Source organism: Betta splendens, chromosome 9 (assembly GCF_900634795.4).
Source record: "Betta splendens chromosome 9, fBetSpl5.4, whole genome shotgun sequence".
In the NCBI taxonomy this organism is placed as follows: Eukaryota; Metazoa; Chordata; class Actinopteri; order Anabantiformes; family Osphronemidae; genus Betta; species Betta splendens.
Window position 1 is genome coordinate 1,387,228 of NC_040889.2, and position 21,776 is coordinate 1,409,003.

General features: G+C 41.6%; 1 protein-coding gene across 2 annotated transcripts in view; it reads left to right on the forward strand.

Moving 5' to 3' along the window:
• Positions 1-21,776, forward strand: part of scube1 (signal peptide, CUB domain, EGF-like 1) — a 63,587-nt gene that overhangs the window by 26,597 nt on the left and 15,214 nt on the right. The window contains exons 7-10 of one of the 2 annotated variants that reach the window (XM_055511313.1): positions 5,517-5,645; positions 6,911-7,027; positions 10,911-11,000; positions 15,385-15,501. In XM_055511313.1, the coding sequence (XP_055367288.1) occupies positions 5,517-5,645; positions 6,911-7,027; positions 10,911-11,000; positions 15,385-15,501 (453 nt within the window). The remainder of the gene's footprint in view (positions 1-5,516; positions 5,646-6,910; positions 7,028-10,910; positions 11,001-15,384; positions 15,502-21,776) is intronic. The other variant, XM_029164265.3, reaches the window with a different exon arrangement.

Sequence of the window (21,776 nt, forward strand, 5' to 3'; positions counted from 1 at the left end):
CACACACACACACACACACACACACACACATACACACACACACACACACACACACACACACACACACACACACACACACACATCCAAAAGCCTCCTTCTGTGTCATAATTTTCCGCCTCAGGAATCTAGCATGTACTAATCCTTCAAACAGGAAGTCGTGAGGATACATTGTCCTTTCTTCAGACTACTTCAAGTCAATTGGACTTCCAAGTGCTTCCCGTCTTAACATATTAATTCTTGGATTCTGCCAAAATGGCACAGTAAACTTTGCTTTGCATACTCCCTGGCCTCCTTGTGTTGTCATACTGTACTGTAGGTATTGAGTGCTTACATATTGCTTGTGGAGGATTGTCATACTTACAGGAAACACATTATGTATACTTTGTATAAAATATTTTGACTCTTGAATACAAGACACCACCAGTGTTTCTTTAGACATCTAATCCCCTGCAGTGCATATTTGGCCACCAGTTATAACATTAGAGCTAGAGCACACATTGTATTGTTGGTTAATCAGTTTTACTCTCAGGTTTACATCCAATGCTATCCAATGCTACATATTCGAATATGTAATAATATATATATAAAATACATTGTCATTCATTGTTTGTATCTAAATGTGATGTACAGTGGCATGAAAACATCTACTCTGTTGAATAGCACAGTTTGTGTCAAAGGTCGAGCTGTAAACCACACTTCCATTCTCTTCTCATTGATTGGTGGTCAGGTTTGCGGACACTTGAGCCAAGCTGGTGTTTAGTGGCATGAGAAGCCCAGTATTTCAAAGTTCATGACTCTGTTTTATCAACTTGGAAACACTGAAAGTGTATTCTTACTATATTTGTGGATATGGTAAAGATGAGATCAAATGTCAGCATAATTTACTTGTGGAAAAACCATCAACTTGCAAGTTCACTCCAAAGTACTGCCCATGTCAGGATTTTCTGGCTGATTGACATGAGAAAACTGATGTTAACTTAACTTAAACCCAGGTACAGTAGGATCGTTGAACCAACCTCTGCATACTGGCTGCAGTTTCAAATTTCCTTTTATGCATCCTGAAAAACTATTAGCACACGTTCTTACAGGCAGTGGAGGTTGCTGTAGAAAAATGAGAGAAGTGAGATGGCAGTTTTAGAGATGTGCAGGTGTTGTAGTTTCTTACAAACTTTTTTTCCCCAACAATGATGTACCTGTGTCTCAATCATATTATTAACAATGCTAGCAGTCCTGCTAACGTGACATGCAAATTTGTTTCTATTACCCTTCTCAGTCCCTCGTGTGTGTGTGGGGGGGGGCTTGCTTCCTTGTACTGTGTAAAGAAAAGATTGGGGAGGGTTATTAGTGAGGCACCGTCCTTATTTAAAGGACGTCAATGCAGACTGCTGAAGAAAGACTCTCATTGAAATTCATGGCTTAGCACCTTTAGCAGTGTGTTTGGGACACAGCAGCGAGACACACAGTCAGTGCTTGACAGATTTCAATTAAAATGGCATTTACCAAATCATAGGGAGAAAATTGAAAGTGGGGGTGGGGGTTCGCTGTCGCATGGGGATTTTTTAGTTAACTTTTTGCTGCAATACTTGTTTCTCCCACTTCATCATTTATGTAGTACTCTTTAGTAACTAGCCCATCTTCTACAGTTTTCATATTCATCCAGATTTAAATGCAGGTTGTTCTACGGTGCTATAGTATACACATGTCAGATTCTGCATTAATGCATTAATCAAAACTTGGAAAATAGGTAGTTTTTACTTTAAGGAATGAAGATTGAAGAGAACGGAGTAGATTAAAACCTTTAAAACTTGGTAATGTGTATTTCCAAGTCTGGTACAGTTCAGCAGAGACCTGATCATCATGAACTCGATAGAAGTGCTGTACAACATTTTTTTTAAATTAACAAAAAAAAGAACATATAACAGGGATATTGGGCAAAGTCTAAATCCATCAGCAATTATTTTAAGTTCACAACTAGAAGGTATATTTAGCAATGCAGGAATAACACAAACATACATCAACTCCACATTGCAAACACACGAGGCTGTGTTTATGTGGGTGTACTATTACATGTACTTAGCAACAATTTTGAAGTAAAACAATTTTACTTTAAGCTACAGGATGCAAGATTTTGAAAATTGTCAGGTCTAGTTTGTGTGAGTTAAGGGTTAGTAATATAGGACATCTGTAAAAGCTAACATCAAATCGCATATTCACTGCTGACTTAAACAGTGAACTCTTTCTGTCCCCAGTGATAAGCCCAGGTCAATAGAGCTGTGCTCAGCATCACCTCATTCCTCATCAGTCTCAGAGGAACTAGACAGGAGAGCAACTGAGAGGCTCTGTCAGCCTTTCTCCTTTGCATTCCTGTCTTCTCCTCATCTATCCATTCTGTCTTTCACTTCACCCAACCCCCCCTTTTCTGTCTTCATCAAACTCTGCCAGTCAGACTTCTGGGGGCTTTGGGATGTAACTCTCAGGTTGTAAAAACATGGTTGTGATATGCTTGGACCTCGTCTAGAGTCTGAGCTCCTGAGAGAGGGAGAGCGATGTGTGAAGAGCTGGACAGACAGAAAGGCATGGAGAGTGAAAGAGTAAGATAGACACGAGAATAATAAAAGCCAGAGAGGTGAGACAGGCTGTGTCCTGAGGGCTCTTACCAGGGTATAAAGACAGGTCTTGGTGTTTTATCTGGCCCTGCTGGGGCTTCTGGTGAGGAGATTCAGTAGTCCTAAACCTGCTGACCTCCCCAATCTAAACAGAGCTGTACAGCTGGAAAGAAGGAACTTTACCTTTCTTTCTTTTGCTAAATGAAAAATTGAAGTCAAAGGTGACACCACAATTAATACTAACATACTGTAGATTTAGCATCGTCCTCTGGATTATATTTTATTTTGAGAACTGTATTTTGCATCTAGCTACAAAGTATCATTCACCATCAGTCAGTAGAATTTAGCTAGCTAATATTGGGCCATTGGACCATTACTAACAACATCAGTGTTGCTTGCTTTCAGTGTGAAATCTGTGCCTGTGCCAGTAGAACACTGCTGTTCTGGCTGAAACTGATGTTTTTGTTCTTGTTTTTTATTGTTTCCCCTTTTTAAAAGATTGGGGAGGGTTATTAGCGAGGGACCAATTAAAAAACTAACCACTGATTATACATGAGGTTCAGTTTACTCTTTAAATAGAATTGGATGTCAACTTTATTCAGCCGATGACTTTTGTTTGTATGGGGTATGATTATGTTGGTATAAGGTTGGCGCAAACATTTCCTCTGCAAACTGCTGTCCAAAAGATCGACTAGGCGTCTTTCACACCTTTTTTACTTCGATTGTTCATTAAGCACAGTTACGAATGGTTTAAATGGGCTGCTTTTTCACACTTTGTTTTGTGGTTCTATGTCTTCTACAGCTTTTCCTTTTTAAATGATGACCACTGGCACTGTAACGCCACCCTGCTGGCGTAAAGGCTGATCCTAGTGACGTTGATGTTTTATTTGCAATGTAATGCAGTTGGTCTCAGTAGCAATAGTCCTTGGATTTCATTTTTAAGTATCCTCTAATGAGCTAATAAGTCATCCTTTATTATCTTGATTTTGTTCATTCATAATTATAGCCACTCAAAGCCTTATTTTTCAGAACACTGTAGAACGCTCTAATGATATTCAGTCGAGTACTGGGTGTTTTATATCATCTCATTACACTTAGGGTTGGTGCCACCTTTACCACCTTTGTATACTGTCGCTGCCCTACCTGCATCTGTTGCTGTTATGTTATGATATTGGCTTTAATTTAATAAGCCTTTCATTAATACCTATAAGATTCACCAAAATATGTTCATAGACTTATAGGAACACTAATATGATACAGTGGAGCTTGTAGTAGTAAATTTGGAGGAGAAAACTGTACTAACCCTGTTTAATAAATGTATGTATGTAATGTGTTGATTGAAGTGGCCTTTTTAAGTTTGAGCATTAGGTCAGCCCTGACACTGAAACCAAGCTCTATATCTACTTAAATTCACATGGAGGGACCAGTTTGTGTCCTTCCAGTCTGACAAGTGAACCACAGACTTTGCCGCTTGTTTCCTCCAACGTGGGTTTTGGCTGCTCCTTTGTTTGCTGTTTTTTGCTTCTGTTGTGATGAGTGTCCACACATCTCCCTGTGTCTCAGTTTATTTGATCTCCTCCAGATTTAAATTGATTGTAGCTATGAGGTTTAATAGTATTTAGTTAGTTTAGTTTTAGTCCCTGGTTGGGTTACACTACTAGTTTGAAGGCCTGTAAATGGCCCATGTAAAACTGTGCATCAGAACCTGCCTATGTTTATTGAAAACTGGAGATAATTTTTCTTGAACTTTTCAACAGTGAATTATTTCTGTTTTTAATGTACATTTTTCTTCAAAACATCTGCTTCCTTTGATTTTGGCCTTTATGGAACGCTGCCGCCTAGAATGGCAGTGTTTAAGAAAGGATCTTTTGTCTGTGAAGAGGACTCTCTTGAAAAAAAAAACAGCTCCCTAATGAGGTACTAAAGTGCACTTGAGCCCCATGAAGGGACATCATTCACTACATGCACAAGGGAAGGGGTGTGTGATCGAAGCAGGTCTAGTGTGAAGTATGGTGGGTGCTACAGTGCCACAGTAAAGCACATCAAGTTAAATACAGATACAGATTAAGGATACTAAGTTAAGTCTTTTATGTATATAAAAGTATACACATGTATTTGTATATAGGTATATAGATTCATTTAAATGTCTTGAAATGCCTTTATAACTAGCAAATTCGGTCGGTAATGAGAAAAGTATCTGAAAATTATGTCTTTTCTTTTGTATTATTTGCATTATATACAGTACAGTACATCATACTTGTTTTATAAAGTTCTAAAAAGCCAATCTTCTGTATGTAATGTTGTAGTTTTGGACAATGGAGTCTCGCATCTGTGTTTCTGTCTGATCCAGTAGATGAGTTCGTGAATGTACTTTGTAAATGTTGGTGAAAAATACTGTAGAAGCCAGTGTAGGAGGAAAACCAAAAAGCTGTTTCCTTCTAAGGTGCTTAAGGTGAAAGTTCAAATACTCAAGCTTTGTGGAAGAAAGCATCTTTTGTAAGTGAAGACATCTGATTGTGCCATGAGACGACTGCGCACTCCTAAACTAACTTTTCCCGTTCTTCCCAGAGCTTTCTGATATCTTTGGCCGGCTTCTCCCTCCCTCCTTGCCTCTCTGGAGAGCACTGGCCCTCTGTCCTCCACCTCCTTTTTTCCTCCCCCAGTTCCTCTCTCCACTGATGAAGATTTCAACACTGACCTAGTTCAGACAGAATATTATTTCCACAGAATTAGGGTAGGAAGGCTCAGAAGACGAAGGGGCTTAAAGACATGGATGCTGCAGCTGGCACAACTTTTGTAGCAGTAAAATCTTGGTCACCGGTGCAGATGAAGCGTAGTCAGTACAAGCTGACAAATGCTCTGTTATATCTCTAAAGTTCCTCTGTCCCTCTTTTACTGTCCTCTGCATAGATGGGATGAACTGCATGAACAAGGACCACGGCTGTGCCCACATCTGCAGAGAAGCGCCGGGCAAAGGCGGGGTGTCCTGTGAGTGCCGCCCTGGCTTTGAGCTGGCGAAAAACCAGAAAGACTGCACATGTACGTATCACACCTGACTTCAATGGCACTACGGTGTACCACGTCACAGCACTGTCACAGCAGGGAGTGACTGTACCTTCAAATTGCTCCTCATTCTTATTGTTTTTGTTTGTTGAATTAAGTCAATCTTCTTCGTCTACCCAGTTGACCTGTCACATTATTTTCCAAGTCACATGGTATTAACACTGCGTTTTATGGACTTTTTTATCGAGTGAAGGAGCAAAACTATTCCTGTAATAAACATCTGTAATAGCAATGTTCCAATGGGCCGTCAGTGGTAAAATGTTAGGGTGGACATTTAATACCATGATCAATTAGGCATTATAAGCCAAGCTGAAGGATCCAGTAGACACGCACGCACGCACGCACGCACGCACGCACGCACGCACGCACGCACGCACGCACGCACGCACACATCACCCCACTTTCTTGCAGCTACTACATCCTTGTTTCTCACTCTTCTCGCCGACCGCCTGCAGCCATGGAATTTGAGGCTGCTGTGTTACAGGAGGGTGAAAAATAAGCTTTTAGTTACACTTTGTTTGGCAACACGTCGTGTTTTGTCCAGACAGCAAGAGTGTAAAGACTGTGAAAGGCTCTAATGTGTCCCCTGCTGTGGTAATATTTCAGTAGCAGCAAGGGATCTAGTGCCTGGTCGGGCTGTTGAGCGTAACGGCACAGGTCGGCCATAAACGAGCAGTCGACAACACCTCCACGCACGCACAAGGACATCTTCCCCCTCTCCTTCATTTTCCCTTTGCTTCCCTCACTTTACACCTTTCTCTCTACCCTTTCGTATCTCTTTTTCATTTGCAATATTGGCTATGATGAGTTGATAAGTTAAGTCAAGCGTATTAAAAATGCTTTAGTTGTTGCCTTTAATTTTTGCTAGGTAGTTTTAAAAAAAGTTTAAATTCAGTTTAATTCAATTTTATTTATATAGCGCCAAATTACCACGACAAAAGTTATCTCAATCAATCTCAATCAATCTATCTCAAATTACTTTACAACCCAGAGATTACAGAGACAGTACAACAAACCAATCTATTTAAAACCTACCTGTTTAATAAATTATGGACGATTTGCAAATATTATTAGTATTTTAACAGAATATAATAGAATTTTATACCATGTTGAATCTGGAACTAAACATGTAGCTTTCATTCACTGTGCTGAAAATTAAAAATTAGAGAAACCAAATATTTATGTAATGATGCTGCTTTACTGTACTGTACAAAGATTAAAAAGGTGTGTATTGCCTTCAGTGACTTGTAACTATGGAAATGGAGGTTGCCAGCACATATGCGAAGACACAGAGACAGGGCCGGTGTGCGCCTGCCATCAGAAATATGCCCTGCACTCGGACAGCAAGACCTGCATTGGTAAGTGATGATCACATACACACCCACACTAAGGTTACAAAGTAGTATCCGTCTAGCACGGATAATGGTAACACTATGTGCTAACCTGAATACTGTAATATCAGGCATTAGTTAAGCGAGTAAATTACATATATTATAATTTATTATAGACAAACAAAAATAACTATGCTGTCATTCGTAAATGTAACCAGACAAAACTGAACCAGTGCAGTTTATGAAGCAGTGCTACAGCCTTAGATTGCCATTGGTAACCAAAATGATTCACAAGACCTGACTTTCTCAGCTGAATCGAAATGACATGCGATTGACTATGTCCAGTTGCAGCAGAAGGAGCAGACAGGATAACGCTGTAATCCAAAATAAATTAATAATCTAACTTAGATCGAACTAAAAAAAAAAAGTTTCACTGTGTCTTAAAGTGTGGAATAATGTTGGATTTCTGTGTACTGTAAGTTGTTATGTTTTTATATGTCTATTTGAGTTGTTCAGTACACCAGAACAAATTAAAGGAGCACAGACATGCATGTGATTGATATGATTGATTTGGTTGTTTGTGGAGGGATATTTTCCTAAAGCTAGGCTTGAAATGTACCATTCTTACATACTTACAAACACATGTAATGTAGTCATACACAGAGCTTATTTACATAGGGATAGGTGACAACAGTGACTTTTGAATTAAGGTGGCTGAAAAACACAAAAATAATGTGCTATTTGTTCAAAAGAACCAGAGAAACCCTTCCAAAAAATTGGAAAGGAGTTATGAGTATATTAAGATGGAAGTTCACATCCGGTAGCCAGAAATCACTCCACACTCAGAATATTACCAAACCACAGTCTGGGCTTTTCCTTTTCCAAGAATTGATGTGAACTCCAGAAAATGTGTTTGTAGCTGTTAATTCTAGGCAGAACTCCCCAAAGAAAGTTGTTGCTAAAGGTTCCGCGCTTGGAATCAGAACTTTCCCCCACTGCCAGGATCTCTAGCCTGGCAGAACAACAGGTCACTACATCTCTATCCAATTAACAAGCTCCTTGGGAGTCCGTGAGTCTCTTGTTTACGAGTTGTGGTTCATTTGTAATTGGGCAGTGTAAAACTTAATGAAGCAAATAAAAAAAATCAAGTAAACTTTTCCGTGCGTAAAAAGTGTAAGTGTGATTTGTTGCCTGTAAAGCAGGGAGATTATAACCACCTGCACGAGTAGAGATACAGATTTCCCATCTGCGATGTTGAAGTGAGAGGCCTTAGATGTCAAAAGATGTTAATACACAGACGCAAAGATAACAATGATCTCATATCGGTCTTTACTCTCTCTCTCTGTCTCTCTTTGTTTTTCGACCTGTCTCTCACTTACTTAAGCAGATTGCTGGGCTGCTTGTCATCAGTGTGATATTTTGCTTGCCAGTAACGTTTTTCTTTTCAGTTGCGCTGACAAGACGTGAAGGACGCCGCCAAGGAAAGTGTTGTGGAAGAGGACACAAACGAGAGGGAGCGAGCGAGAACCCTCCTCTATCACTCTTATTTTTCCTCCTCCCCCAGTGTCTTGTGTATGTCCTTTCTCTTTGTCTTGTCGCTCTGTCTCCTTTTGACAAGAGAAGAGACCCCTTTGTCTGTGGCCCGAGTCACCCAACAGCTCTATGGGCCCACCTTGAAACCCCACTACCCCCGCCTGTTCTTATTCTCTTTATGTAACACTGTCCCTCCGTTTCTTTCTTTCTTCTCCTCTCTCCCGCGCCTCCTGCTTGTCTGGTGATAGTACCTGATTGCCTGTCTTGTCTGAGCATCATGCTGAAAGGAAAATCAGGTTGGAATAAGGAAAGAGTGATTCTGAGTGGTGGGGTGGGGGCGGGGAACCGCACGTTAGCCTCTGTGGTGGAAAAGAGACGTCTCAATTGCAGCCTGATCTTAGGTGAATGTCCTATGACAGCAAACCTAATCTCTAATTACGCCTTCATCCTCCAACCCTTATCATCAGATCCCACACAAAAAAAATGGACTGACTCACCAAAACCCCAAAAACCTGCCAACGCCAACATGACCTTTATGTCTTCCTCATCATCATCCATCAGCGTCTGTTCTTGCTCCACACACACTTTACAGAACGACAGGGACATGCACTTGCCCACTTTTTCAGTCTTATAACTTACCATTCCTGCTGCATGTGTCCACTCACACATGCCACGGCGTCCATTTGTCTGCCGCTGCCTCTCACTAATCTTCCTGTCGTCCTTGTTTGTCTGCTTGCCCAGCTGCATGGGAGAGCCGGAACTGTTTGTAGAGTTTCCTATTTCTGTTTTCTACATTTTTATATTTCATTTCCCCCCGATTTTGTCTTTAAAAATTGAAGAATATTTTTATTGTTGTTGCTTTTAGCAACCTCCAGTCCATCTGTTTTCTGCGTCCTTTGTAGGTCTGGCTCTCTAAAACACTCCCCTCTCAGCGGGCCTCCGCCGTTCAGTCCCATAGTCTTTAGGAGCAAGTGGCTGGGACTCCTCTCTTCCCACCCCTTCTCACCTCATCTTAAGCATCCACACACACACACACACACACACACACACACACACACACACACACACACACACACACACACACACACATCTTTGATCTTCCGCTCTGACAGCGTGTTTTTTTTTTCACACGCTCAAGCAAGCAGACGCTGAAAAGCATGCACACTGGTATTCGCAGGCTTTCAACAATCGCACACAAACTCACTTAGTGTTGTAGACAAGTCTTCTTTTCATCCCCGAGTGTGCTTCAGAGTCCTCCACTTTGTCCGCCTAGTGCCTTCACCGGAGAGAGCTAGAGAATGGAAAGGGATGTTAATTAACCCCATCTCCTCCCACGTCCAAATACGCATCGGTCTGTACATTAAAGGCTGGTCCTTTTGCAGCAAGTGGCGCCAATTCTAAGAGAGATGCTAATGATTCAGGCCCAGGGAAAGACCACTTTCCTGTCGCAGCCAGCACTGTAGCACATGCCATCCTAACAGCCACCGCCTGCTAACCCCCTCTCCACCCACTGCCCAGCTTTGGGAGCCTCATTCTTTCAGCGTTGACTGTTAAAGCCAGTTGTGATATGTTCCATAGACAAACAGGCAACCAGCGCTGCCCCCAGAATACCCTCTCCTGCTTTTTTGACTCTCTGCATGCCCTCCTCCAATCCCCATTTCTCAGCGTGTGCGCCTCTCCCTCCCCTCTCTACTTCTCTCATCGTAGCCTATGATGGGACTGGGACTATTCTTTCTGTCTCTCTATTTTCCCACTGTTCATCATCCTATTGTTGGATAGATTTGTCTTAGCCCTGCTGTTTGTCCAACCTGTCATCTTCCTCTGCACCCAACTTTCTGATTTCTAGTCATCATCAACTCCTGTATGTCTCCTCTGTCTTCATTTAAGGTTAAATAAATGTTGGACTTGTATCCTTCCCTTCCTCTCATTCTTGTCCTCCTCCTCCATCCTAATGTGAGGGAATCATTGCTGACAAACTGTGGCTATTTTATATGGAAGACAGAAGCTTTTTAAAATGCCCCTTTCACCTCAACCCTATGCCATCCCCAAAACCTTACACCCATATCCTTTTTAACATTTCTCCTATGTAAGCCCTGAGCATCCTTCCCTCCCCTTGGCTTCTCTACACATTGATACTGATCATTCTCATCTTTTTTCTTCTTCTTTTGATTAGCTCTGAGGGATTTGCCATTTGTTTGGGGATTAACACTCTCGTAGGGATTTTTGGCGCTTCTTCATCGCTTCTTGCTTCTTGGCTTTAGTTTTATCTTTTTAAATTTTTTTTTGCTCAAACGCCAAGAGGGGCTGAAGGTCTGGTCATTTGGGCTTCTCATTAACCTGCTGCTCACTGTTTGTCCCCTTGTCACTTGTGTTTTAGAGAAAGATGAGGCTGCAATTGAGAGCTCTGAGTTCAATGCCACGTCACTAGCTGATGTGGACAAGCGGGTGAAACGGCGGCTACTTATGGGTAACTCTTTTCTTCCTCTTTCTATGTGTTGCCATGGCGCTTGTGCTTGTATCCCAGACTCTACTCCTCTCCTATATGCCCATATCTGTCTTTATTAATTATTCCTTGTTCATGTGCTTTTCTCGTACAGTAAGCCTCTTGGTGCCTCCCTCAGTCACAGTTTTGTTGCAAATATATCTTATGTGCTGAAAAAGAAGTAAGAGGTAACTGTTTTCCTTTGAATCTTCCGCCCATAATGCTACTTACCACATTTCTGGGTGGCTCTAAAGTTTTCCCAGTGAAAAACATTTACCTTTTCAGTTGCACCTTACTCCAAATATTTCATTCCCCTTAAAAACGTTGCCCATGTATTCTCGGAAGCATGATCAAAGGTAACTTGCTCGGCACTTGCTTGTGCCCAGTGGTTTTTCCTTGTTTATCTTTGGGCCTTTTATGCCTACCTAAGGTATCATGAATACCAAGTAATGGCTAATAAAGAAAATGAGTGCATCATTATGCTTATTTTCTTTAATAGCTCATTTTTTTAATAGTAGTTTTTTTTACCCCCTTTTTACCCCTTCAAAATACACTGCATAAAGTACTGAAGCTGATCAATGCTGATGCTCAGATCTATACCCAAAATCCAAACCTTATTCTCTAACCCTCTACTGTGTCCTCTGTACTTAACCTATTTTTTTTAAAGACACAGGTACACATAAGAAATCCAGAGTCCAGTACAAACAAAGTGTTTACTTTGTATTGATAAATCATGTTCCACACTGACAAATTTCCATACCAGTTTTATTTTAGTAGGCTCCTTCAGTGTGGCCTGGAAGAATGGAGTGCAGAATTTGCTTTTAGGAGGGCTTGTCCCTACTTCTGTCTTTTCTCCCAGTAAAGATTACGCAATAAATTGTATGTTTATTTGTTATTTTTATTACTAGCCAATACTTTCTTCACCTCCACTAAAACAATTCAGTTCACTTTTATTTATATATCACAAATTCACCACAAAAGCTTTAAAGTAAAAGGTAAGGTTAAAGACCTTTGTCAACTAAATCCAACAAATAAAATGACATGAAGCAACTGTTTAATTGTAGCCAATCAAAAATTGTAATCAACAATCAACAATTATATTGAACTGAATGAAATACAAAGGTAAAAACTGAATTATACAGTTGTATGTTTCTAAGATCTTAATGTACTTTAAGAGCTCAGTATCACAAACGTGTATAAAAAGAGGAACTTTAAGTTTCACAACTTTGCAGAAAAAGAAGATTTTGGGGATGTGGAGATTGCACTCTATCTAAGGCTCAATATCATCAATTTATACTGAACGATTCTAAGTTTTGGACTCTCAGGATCAGTAACAGCTCAGTTTGGAATGTCTTTCTATTATGTTACATAAAGGTAACTTATACAAATCTCTTTTGCACACTATCATTTTTGGAAACTGTGTTTTACATCTTATACTTCTCACTGTAAACATATGGGGAAACCCGCCAGCAACAAATGAATTTACATTTCTGAACGTTGGTAAAAATTGTCAGTCAAATTAAGTCAGTGCAACAGGATTTATTTATTGCTACTAAAGTTCAAAATGTCATTCAAGAAGCTTTTCAAGGCTAAAATGATTCCTCCATTAATTTCAGTAAGAAGTAACCCCCAACTATATCAGAATCATGTTTGTTGTATGTTGTTGTGACATTACAGACTTGAACCAGCTCTGGAGTTCAAACGTCTGCAGGTTTTTTCATGATTGGAGCTCTCTGCCAACAAATCTCTCTGATTTCACCTCACAAGGGAGCAGCGATAGAAACATTTTCCATTCATGGAATAAAGTTGGTGACATAATTAGAAATTTGCTGGGGTCAGCCAAAATTCCTTTGAGGTTGGCTTGACTGTTAAACATACATTGTACTGTAGCACTTTTGACCTGTGTTAGGTATGACATGCTTATACTGTATTTAGCTTGTATGACACAGCACAGGTTTTATCCTTTGTAATCAATCATAGTACAGTACCTCTGTACATTTTCTCATTAGTGGCACTAAGTAGTTTATAGTACAGTACATGGTATTGACTGACCTGTATACAAATTCTGTATAACTACTGAACGCTAAGATTATTTTGAACATTTAGCATCAGAGCCAGTTAGAACATAAATGTGTACAGTAGCAACGGCTGCCACTCCACTTTGGCACAGCCTGGACAGCATCAGTATGTTAGATTTGACATGCCATCACTTTGTCTATTGCCTCTGACACACTTGCATTCCTGCTTCTGCCCCCGCTGGCAGAAATGGCACTAATCAAAGGATGCTGCTAAGACGAGGACGGGCCACACTGTGGGGAAAATGTAAACGGAAAGAAACAGCAACAAGAAAAAGAGAGACGAGGAGTCATAGTGATCGCGTGAGGCTTTATGGTATTCATATTGATTGAAGAACTAGAATGGGAGACAGGTGCTAAACACATGTGAACAAAGTGTCAAAAGACAGAATGTGGTCGTAGCCCTGGGTCCAAGTAAACCATTGTCAGGCAAATGAAGGTAAAAAAACTGCATGTGTGCACAGTAGGTGTAGCCACACTGCCTTTTGTTCCACAGATATGCTGAGAGACAGCTCACGACCATCAGGGAGAATCAAGCATCTTGTTAAGCACTGAAATCAGTCATCATACCCCTCTTGCCTTTCGATACCAGTGCAAACGTTAACCACTTGGCACGACACTTGAGTTTACACAGAGCACATGGTCCTCTCCCTTGGCGGCTTTAATGAAAAGAACACGTGTCCTTGTCTCATGGAAACAGTGTGCACACTTCCCTCCTTCCCCTCTCAACTCAACTCGTCCTTAAACTGTGCATCATCTCATAAGTCCACACTTACTGAGGCGTGTTGAAATTCAAGTGATTCCAGTAACCCCCCACCCACACATGGTCAAACCAAGTTAGGACAGTAATACTGAAACTGCATGCTTGTATACAGCATGAGCGTAGAGGCTTGGTAAAGATAGCACAGTAAGGTGTGGGGGGTCTTGTCCAGCCCATCAGTTAATGTAGGCGTGTTCATGGGCTTGGACTGCGATGTGGTTGGGCCTGGGCCAGGAGAGAGTGGCTCTGAGCAGGACTGCGCTAACCACCGGCTAATAATGGGGCTGATTGAACCCTGCATAAATCACTCCTTTGAGCAGCACCTAGACATGCGTCAAACCGCCTCACGTGCACCTTTGCCATGCATGTAAGGGTTATTGATTGTCCCCACCTGTGCAGACCTGTATGCTGAGGTGCAGTGAGGACGCAGGGGTCTGCTGTCATACCCTACAGGGCTTATCAGACAGACTGCCCGGGTGATGGAGTGCCTCTCCTCCCTGCCTCTTTTCCCTAAACCTATTTTAAACGTCCTCATTCAAGACAGAGCTTGGAATTTGAAACAGTTGAACTATCTGGCCTCAGAAATGTCTCCAGAAAGTCAGACATGAAAGGGATTACGAATGAGGAGCATGAAGCTTTGACAGATGAACGCAGGCGAGCTAGAGAACGAAGATTACGGGAAGAGGCAGTGAGGCTCATTTTGTTTGGAGTTGAATGAAGAAACACAAACAACTGTACTTTCCTGTATTTTGGTCGAAAAAGGTGTCGGCCATGTTGTGTGGGGCCTTTATGCTAATACTGTACAGTACCATGACCTCTAAATAGGAATGCTTGGCAGATTCACATTTTGCGAGCATGATATTGTACCATACTTCTTGTCCTGTAATTTTTCTAAAACAGCAAATCAAATTGCAGTCTTTCTATCTGCTGTGAATGTGGCATGCTGAGATCTGCTGAGATCTGCTGAGATCTGCTGAACTGCGGCCGGGGCAGGTGAGCTAGAGTTACTGTGAGCTGCTGTTTGTTTTGGGATCAGCTCTGTCTGCATTCACAATCCCGGGTAAACCTTACCATATACACCAAAACATTATCCTTTTGAGGAAAAAACAAACACACACACAAACTGCCAAGTCTGCTCTTGTCTTACAGCACTTGCCCTGTTTTTCCATTTCCATTTACTTTTTTTAACTACCTTAACACTGCCTTTTGTTGTATGTTAACCGATTTCTCGTCCCCTTTTGAAACAGGACCCACACTGGGCTCTTCATCCACCGTTATAAGCACAGTGTCATGTATTTTTCTCTTGCTGCAATGATTCTTAGTTATAAACATTCTTCAGTAATTTTGTGCGTGTGAACATTGTGTTTATCTTCACGCTTCAATTGTCTGCTTATGAAAACTACAGTGTTGTGATGATGTTTGTCCATCTTTGTGTTGACATAGCTACATCCTACTTTGCCTCGTGTGCGGGAAGTTCACACTTTAACACCCCCCCCACACTGCTCTCTCTCTGCCTTTGTACCATCATCTTCAGAGACCTGTGCTGTGAACAATGGTGGCTGCGACCGGACATGTAAAGACACTGCCACAGGGGTGCGCTGCAGCTGCACCGTGGGATTCAACCTACAGCCTGACGGCAAAACCTGCAAAGGTCAGTGAATGCACGACGGTGCAATGAGCCTGCATGGCCATCATTAGGGTCATGCGTGTGCACGATCCCCCTTTACCGAGAATTCTGTGAGTACAGTGCTGTAATGTAGAGCCAAACCCGACACTCATCAAACAGGCATTTGTTGTTGATTTGACATGTGTTACTCCTCTTCTGACTCTCTACTGTTGACATTGGTGGTGGTGGTGTAGGAAGAAAGTCTATGTGGGCCAAGCGCAATGTCATGGCATTTTGACTTCCTCTAAACAAACTGGATGAGTCTGACTGTGGGTTCAAGCTGACTCATTTGAGGGGATGGACAACTGAAAACAAGTAGCACCCAAAAACCTGTTTGTACATGGGTTTAAAAGGTTGGTTTTCATCATGTGAATATTATAACATGCAAAGGTTTAATGGAAGGCAGGTGGTTAAAAGCATACTCTAGAGCATAGGCTGAACACAGTTTCTATTCACTTTGGACTTTGAATTGAATTGTTTGCAGTGAACGCACTGGATATAAGTTGGTTTTTAAACTTCAACAGACTGATTGCACTAGAGCAGCTTCACTGTGCCTGTCTCTGCTGGCATACACAGGGTCATGTTAAGTCATTGGCCCATTATTAGGCGTCATCATGTTATTCCTGTGTCTTAAATTGTGTCTGAGGAATCTGGTCAGGGTTGTGAATTTTGTGAAGCTGTGAAATTTTTACCCTGCTGCTGCGGGAATAAATGCACGACACTGCAACTGTGAGTTTGGAATTCCTTAATGAATAACAGTGTAGTAAACGAAACACAATTTAAGCTAAACAAGTTTTGACAGCACTACATTTTAATTTGATAATATTCCAGATAAATTACAAAGAGGAAACTAAAGCCATTTTGTATATCTCTATTAGATCAATAATACTGACTGAATCAGGAGTGACAAACTCTCAAGGAGCAACTTCAAAATGTTAACGCATGTAAAAACTCAAATGAAGCATTCATCATCCAAACCACTTTTCCTCGTAGGTCCCAGTGGCACTAGAGACAGTGGAAGGCGTCACTGACCAAACTCGACAGGGCTGATATATAGAAACAGACAGCCATTCAAATGGGCTATGGGCAATTCAGAGTCTCTAATTAACCTAAATGCATGTCTGTGGGAGGAAGCTAGAGTGGAGTTCCAGAAGAAGTCCATATAGACACTATGAGAACACAATCTCTGCAAAGAAAGGCAAAATTGGCAGGTTGAAGTTTTTGATGTATCTGTAGACAAAAACATTCCCTGGCTTTTGACTGCAGTTTTCTCCATAGCAACGCAGCAGCAGCACCAGAAAACATGTTTAAAATTGGTCTAAATTAACTGACTATTAGAATACACTCACTTGTTTGCACATAGGTTTAATATGGTGTTTGTTTTTAATGATGATGACATGAAAATCACCCTAATGAACATTACTCAGAGTTTCTAGTAGAGGCATGGTACAATGATGTCAGTAAATGTCCAGGCTGACTCAGATGTCGCAATCACACATCCAGCTGCTACTGTACAGGAACTATCATGTTCACCTTTTTATTTATTTATTTTTTAAATCAGCTTTACCACAGCAAGATGCTATAACTTTCAATTTCCTTCACAGATTGGTCCTTAACTCAGTACAACTCCACTGCTGTGGTGTTTGTACAATAGAGTACTGTAGAGCTACATATACCTACAGTATAAAAAGAGACAATAAAAGCTCTGTACCATCTGACTGCTCTCCCTATTTGAAAAGAATGGGAGCAGGGGAGCACTGCCCTTCTCGGGCCAAAACTCACCTGTGACACCTGCTCTCGAGGAAACGCAAGTCATGTGATAGCGATGGAACCAGCAGGACCCAGGCACCTTGTGTGATGTGATGTGATGTGGTGTGAGCGTGCTTTTATAAAGCGTATAACGCTGTCTCTGTATTTTGTGTGTGTGCTTTCGTGGAGACTGTGCGTGGGTCTGTGAAATGAGTGTTAGGCAGTTTGAGAATGTGGCATATAGGTGTGTGAAACCCTGGAGCCAGAGCTGTCTTGGGCCCGGCAGGGCCAGACGACGCGTCAGCAAACCTTGAGATGTTTGAACTCAGAGGCCCAGACTGGCGATGCTCTCTATGGCTTTCTCTCCTGTTCACTACAGTGTGCTCACACTCAAACAGCACCATCCAGCTGCAGGCTCAGTCAATACAGCTGACCTGCTGATGTACAGTATGCTCATATGGCTCATATGTTTTAGGCTTCGGTTGCTTTGTTGTTACTGTAATAGACACATGGTTCAGGCTTTGTAGCAGTTGTGGATGTAGTTAGAACACATTCTGTGTATGGATGACAAAACGACTGTCTGCCCTGTTCAGCTTTAGTGGCCATCTGTCGCGCACTTAGAGGCACGTTGCATGCTGGGAGAACATCCAGTCCGCTGCCACTGATGTCAAGTTCAAGCCCAGCTTGTGCGAACACTTCCACTCTGTCCCCTTGGGTGATTTGTAGCTCTGACAGAACCCAACAGTTCCCTGCTGGAAAAGTGAAAAAGTGTCCCCTTTGTGTTCGGCCCTGAGTTGAGTGGGGAAGATGGATAGGTGCTCGGTCCAGCTTTGCCCCGTCCATATAATTTAGCTGGGTATCAGCCCCTGGGCTTCATAAATCCTCAGGCGGGATCAATGTTGAGGGAAGGTGAGAGACAGAGAGCAGACAGCTCACATCCATCAGCTTCTATCAACTGGGTGCTGTGCAGGAAAACACACACTCATAGGCATTTTCAGATAAACACTACCCACTCATAGACTCTAGGCAGTGTGGCAGACATCCTGCAACACCACAGCTACTGTGGTGGGTGACAGCGTGTCACTGTGCTCATAGCGTCTGACAGGACAAATTTAGGACAGGAAAAGTGTACTTTTTTCTCCATAATAAAAAGAAAACACAGGTCACTAAATCAGTCCATAATCATACTTGTCTGTGCAGTGTGACTTAGTGGAGGCAATAAAATAGCAACAAAAGAACAAAAATGTCTCTGCCTTCATATACCACCACAATGGATGTGAAAAAAGTTTGTACCTCAATTTTCAGGGTAGTCAGAAAGGTTTATTTAAAAACAGGTTCAACTATAGTGCCTCGTGATGCACCATTCCTTCACCTGAGCATCTCCTTTCTAGTCTAAATCAAAGCGACATCCTTGTTGGGGTTCAACATTCAATATGTCTCAGCAGTATAAGTATATTTCCTGCCTAATTGACTAGATGGCAAATTTCTATATTCTAAAATGCGTTATTGTTTTTTCAATTAAGACCAAGGTTGTGTTTATTTTTATCACTTCCCATAACTGCTGTCATTCAGCAAACACAGTAGTTAGTGGCAATAACAATGCCACGCTACGAGGCGGTCTCATCGAACGCACCATTAAATGGCCTAATAGAGACAGACAGCTCCTCCCTGCCTGTCTGCCTGGACTTTCCTTGAAAGAGGGATGTGCCCTGTCGTGCCTGTCTATCATAATCATTTCAATATAAACTATGTAGGGCATGTTTTAAAACCCACCAGCGTGATAGATGCCCTTTCAACTTACACTGTCAGATGAGGCCGATCAACCTCTCCTGATGATAGACACCAGGCACAGGGCACTTGTACTGGAGAGAGAGAGAGAGAGAGAGAGAGAGAGATGTTGTTCTGAACATGTTACAGATGTTTGAATAGAAGACACACACTAGGAATCTTATTTTGTGTGTGTGCGTGTGTGTGTTCATGCCAGCCTGGTGTACAGTACAGTGTATATAAGCACTTGAGACACGCACGCGCGCGCGCACGCACACACACACACACACACACACACACACACACACACACACACACACACACACACACACACACACACAAGCCCTCATACTACAAACCTACAAACTACAAAGACACACTGTACACAATCAGATAATATTCAACACAGTACAGTGAGAGGAATAAATTAAACTTACTGTACAGTATGATGCATTCACAAACCTCTACATTCTATCTCATTGCGCACCTTTACAGCCAATATTGTTTTGGTAAAATAAACCATATTTTAGTCTGATGTCTTCTTTTACTTCTTCTTTTACTTGAAGGCAGCAGTTCAAGCAGATGATGACCGGGTTGAAATATGTTTTTAGAAAGCGGCAGGAGATGGGGATGGACAGCCACTTACTTCCTGGGTACAGTTGATGACCCTCTGGAGTTCTTTTCCTGTGTACTGCTTTGCTGCTTTGTCAGCAATCAGCTTAGTTAAGGACCAGGTTCTGAATGAAACCCACCACATTTGTGTCATCAGCAGACTTTATTAATCATATTGGTGCTGCTCTGAAATTGGGCACTGTCATGGGTATACAGTTTACAGTACAAAGCAGGGGGCCAGTGCTGAGGATTATAGCCTACAGTACTTTAAGCCTTTGTGAGTGATCAGTAACAGTGATGAGCACTGAGATAAAAGGAGCTGCTACTCTGAGACATATTTTAACCCAAAGTCTAGATATCTTTTCACATCTTCAGTTCTTTTAACTAACCAGTCCAAAGTCAAAAATCCAGTTTAGTGTCATGTGCAAGAAAGATGAGCATAAAACACAGCGAATACAAGGGCTGAGGTCCCTGCTGTTTAATTCTTGCATTGAACTGCAAGTTTTCCTTGGCTCTCGTGCAACCGTAGACTCTTATTAAACAGATTCAAGCGTTGTGGTAATTTCATACCTGGATAAATACACGCTGCCTTCCGACCTGATGTCTGTGCTCTCTGCTCACAACATCCCACCAAGAATACCAAAGCTGTCCACGAGAACTGGATCTCTGATATGCTGTCCATAATTATTTATAGAGATTCAGGTTTCTGCATATGTATTCCATTTAATTGCCTTTTTCTGCAAATATTTGGTAAAACTACACAGCTCCTCTCAGGGTGAGCTTGTACCTTCAGGGTAGACACGCATACAAAAATAAAGTTTAAATAAAGCTTAAGAGACAAGAGTTAATAGTAGACTGATGATTTTGTTACGTATATATAGTATATAAGAGTGACCTTTGAGAGGTAGGGGGAAATTTAAATATTAGAGTTTGTTTATTTCATTTGCCAAAGGTGGTGGAGGAATGATCAATCGATTGGGTTTCGATCGGGTAGCTGAGCCCAGAGACAACATCAGGGTCTCTGCTGGAGTCAGGTTACTCAGTCCAAACACTTCGAACTCCTCGAACAGAGGCTAATGGAGGAACAGGCCTGGGGAGGTGGAATGCTTGTTTCCTTTGGCTGAGGTGGATGTTAGCAAACCTTCTCATTTGGCCAGCAGCTTCCTCCGCAGCCGGCAGCTCATTTCCAAAATATCTACCCTGGAGAAAAAAAAGGCAATTCCCCAGAGGTCACATTTCAACTGCTAGTTGAAATGATTCCATTCAAATTCCATTGTGTAGGAGGCTGAGTGTTTGGGTCATGGAGAAACTGTTAACAGATGCCAGAATAGATTTGACAGGCCCGTGGGAGATACCAAATCAATTACGCAGTGTCACATCAAGCAGACATTTCAGCACAGCGCGCCTGAAGACCTGAAGGCTCTGAGATTTCCACTGTTGAGCGTAGTGCAAAAGGTGATTCACCATATTTATTGAACAAGGAGACCAGAACAGACCCAACCACCCACTGTGACCTGGATTATCATCTTTCTGACAGCTTCAAATTAAAAACTAAGAAGTTATACGTTTAGAAAAGCCTCAAAGCTGCAAAGCTGCCGGAAGAAAACCAAATGTAACCACTGATGTTTATTGATGTAAACAGCCAATCAGAGCGGTTTTTGCTGAGATTATTAACCATGTTGAGCCAAACGACTATGCCTGACCCTTGGCTTGACTGTGCCTGCAGGGCTTGACATGACATGTACGGATTTGTGCTGGACAATGAGGAGACTTGAAGCCTCAAAAGAAATGGCACGTAAATTGCCTTACTTTAGTTCTTTTCTTTGATTTCCTGCCAGTTCAACAAGCTTTAGTGCAAATTATAATCATTTTGTAAAAGAATGTTCTGTAAAATTACTACATATTTCATTATTTACTGTAGTGGCAACATTTGTCTTCCATTAATACTCTCATTTCATTTAGTGTCATCTAGGGTTACAACCTAATTTTCCTTCTTGAAGGAAAACTTTCCGATCTTTATTGCGGGTTACCCAAAACCATGGTGGGAAGGGACACTTTGAAGGGATTGTTCCATATTTTCTATCCAGAGAAATGATCATTTATTTCTCTGCAAAAGTCCCGAGACATCTCCG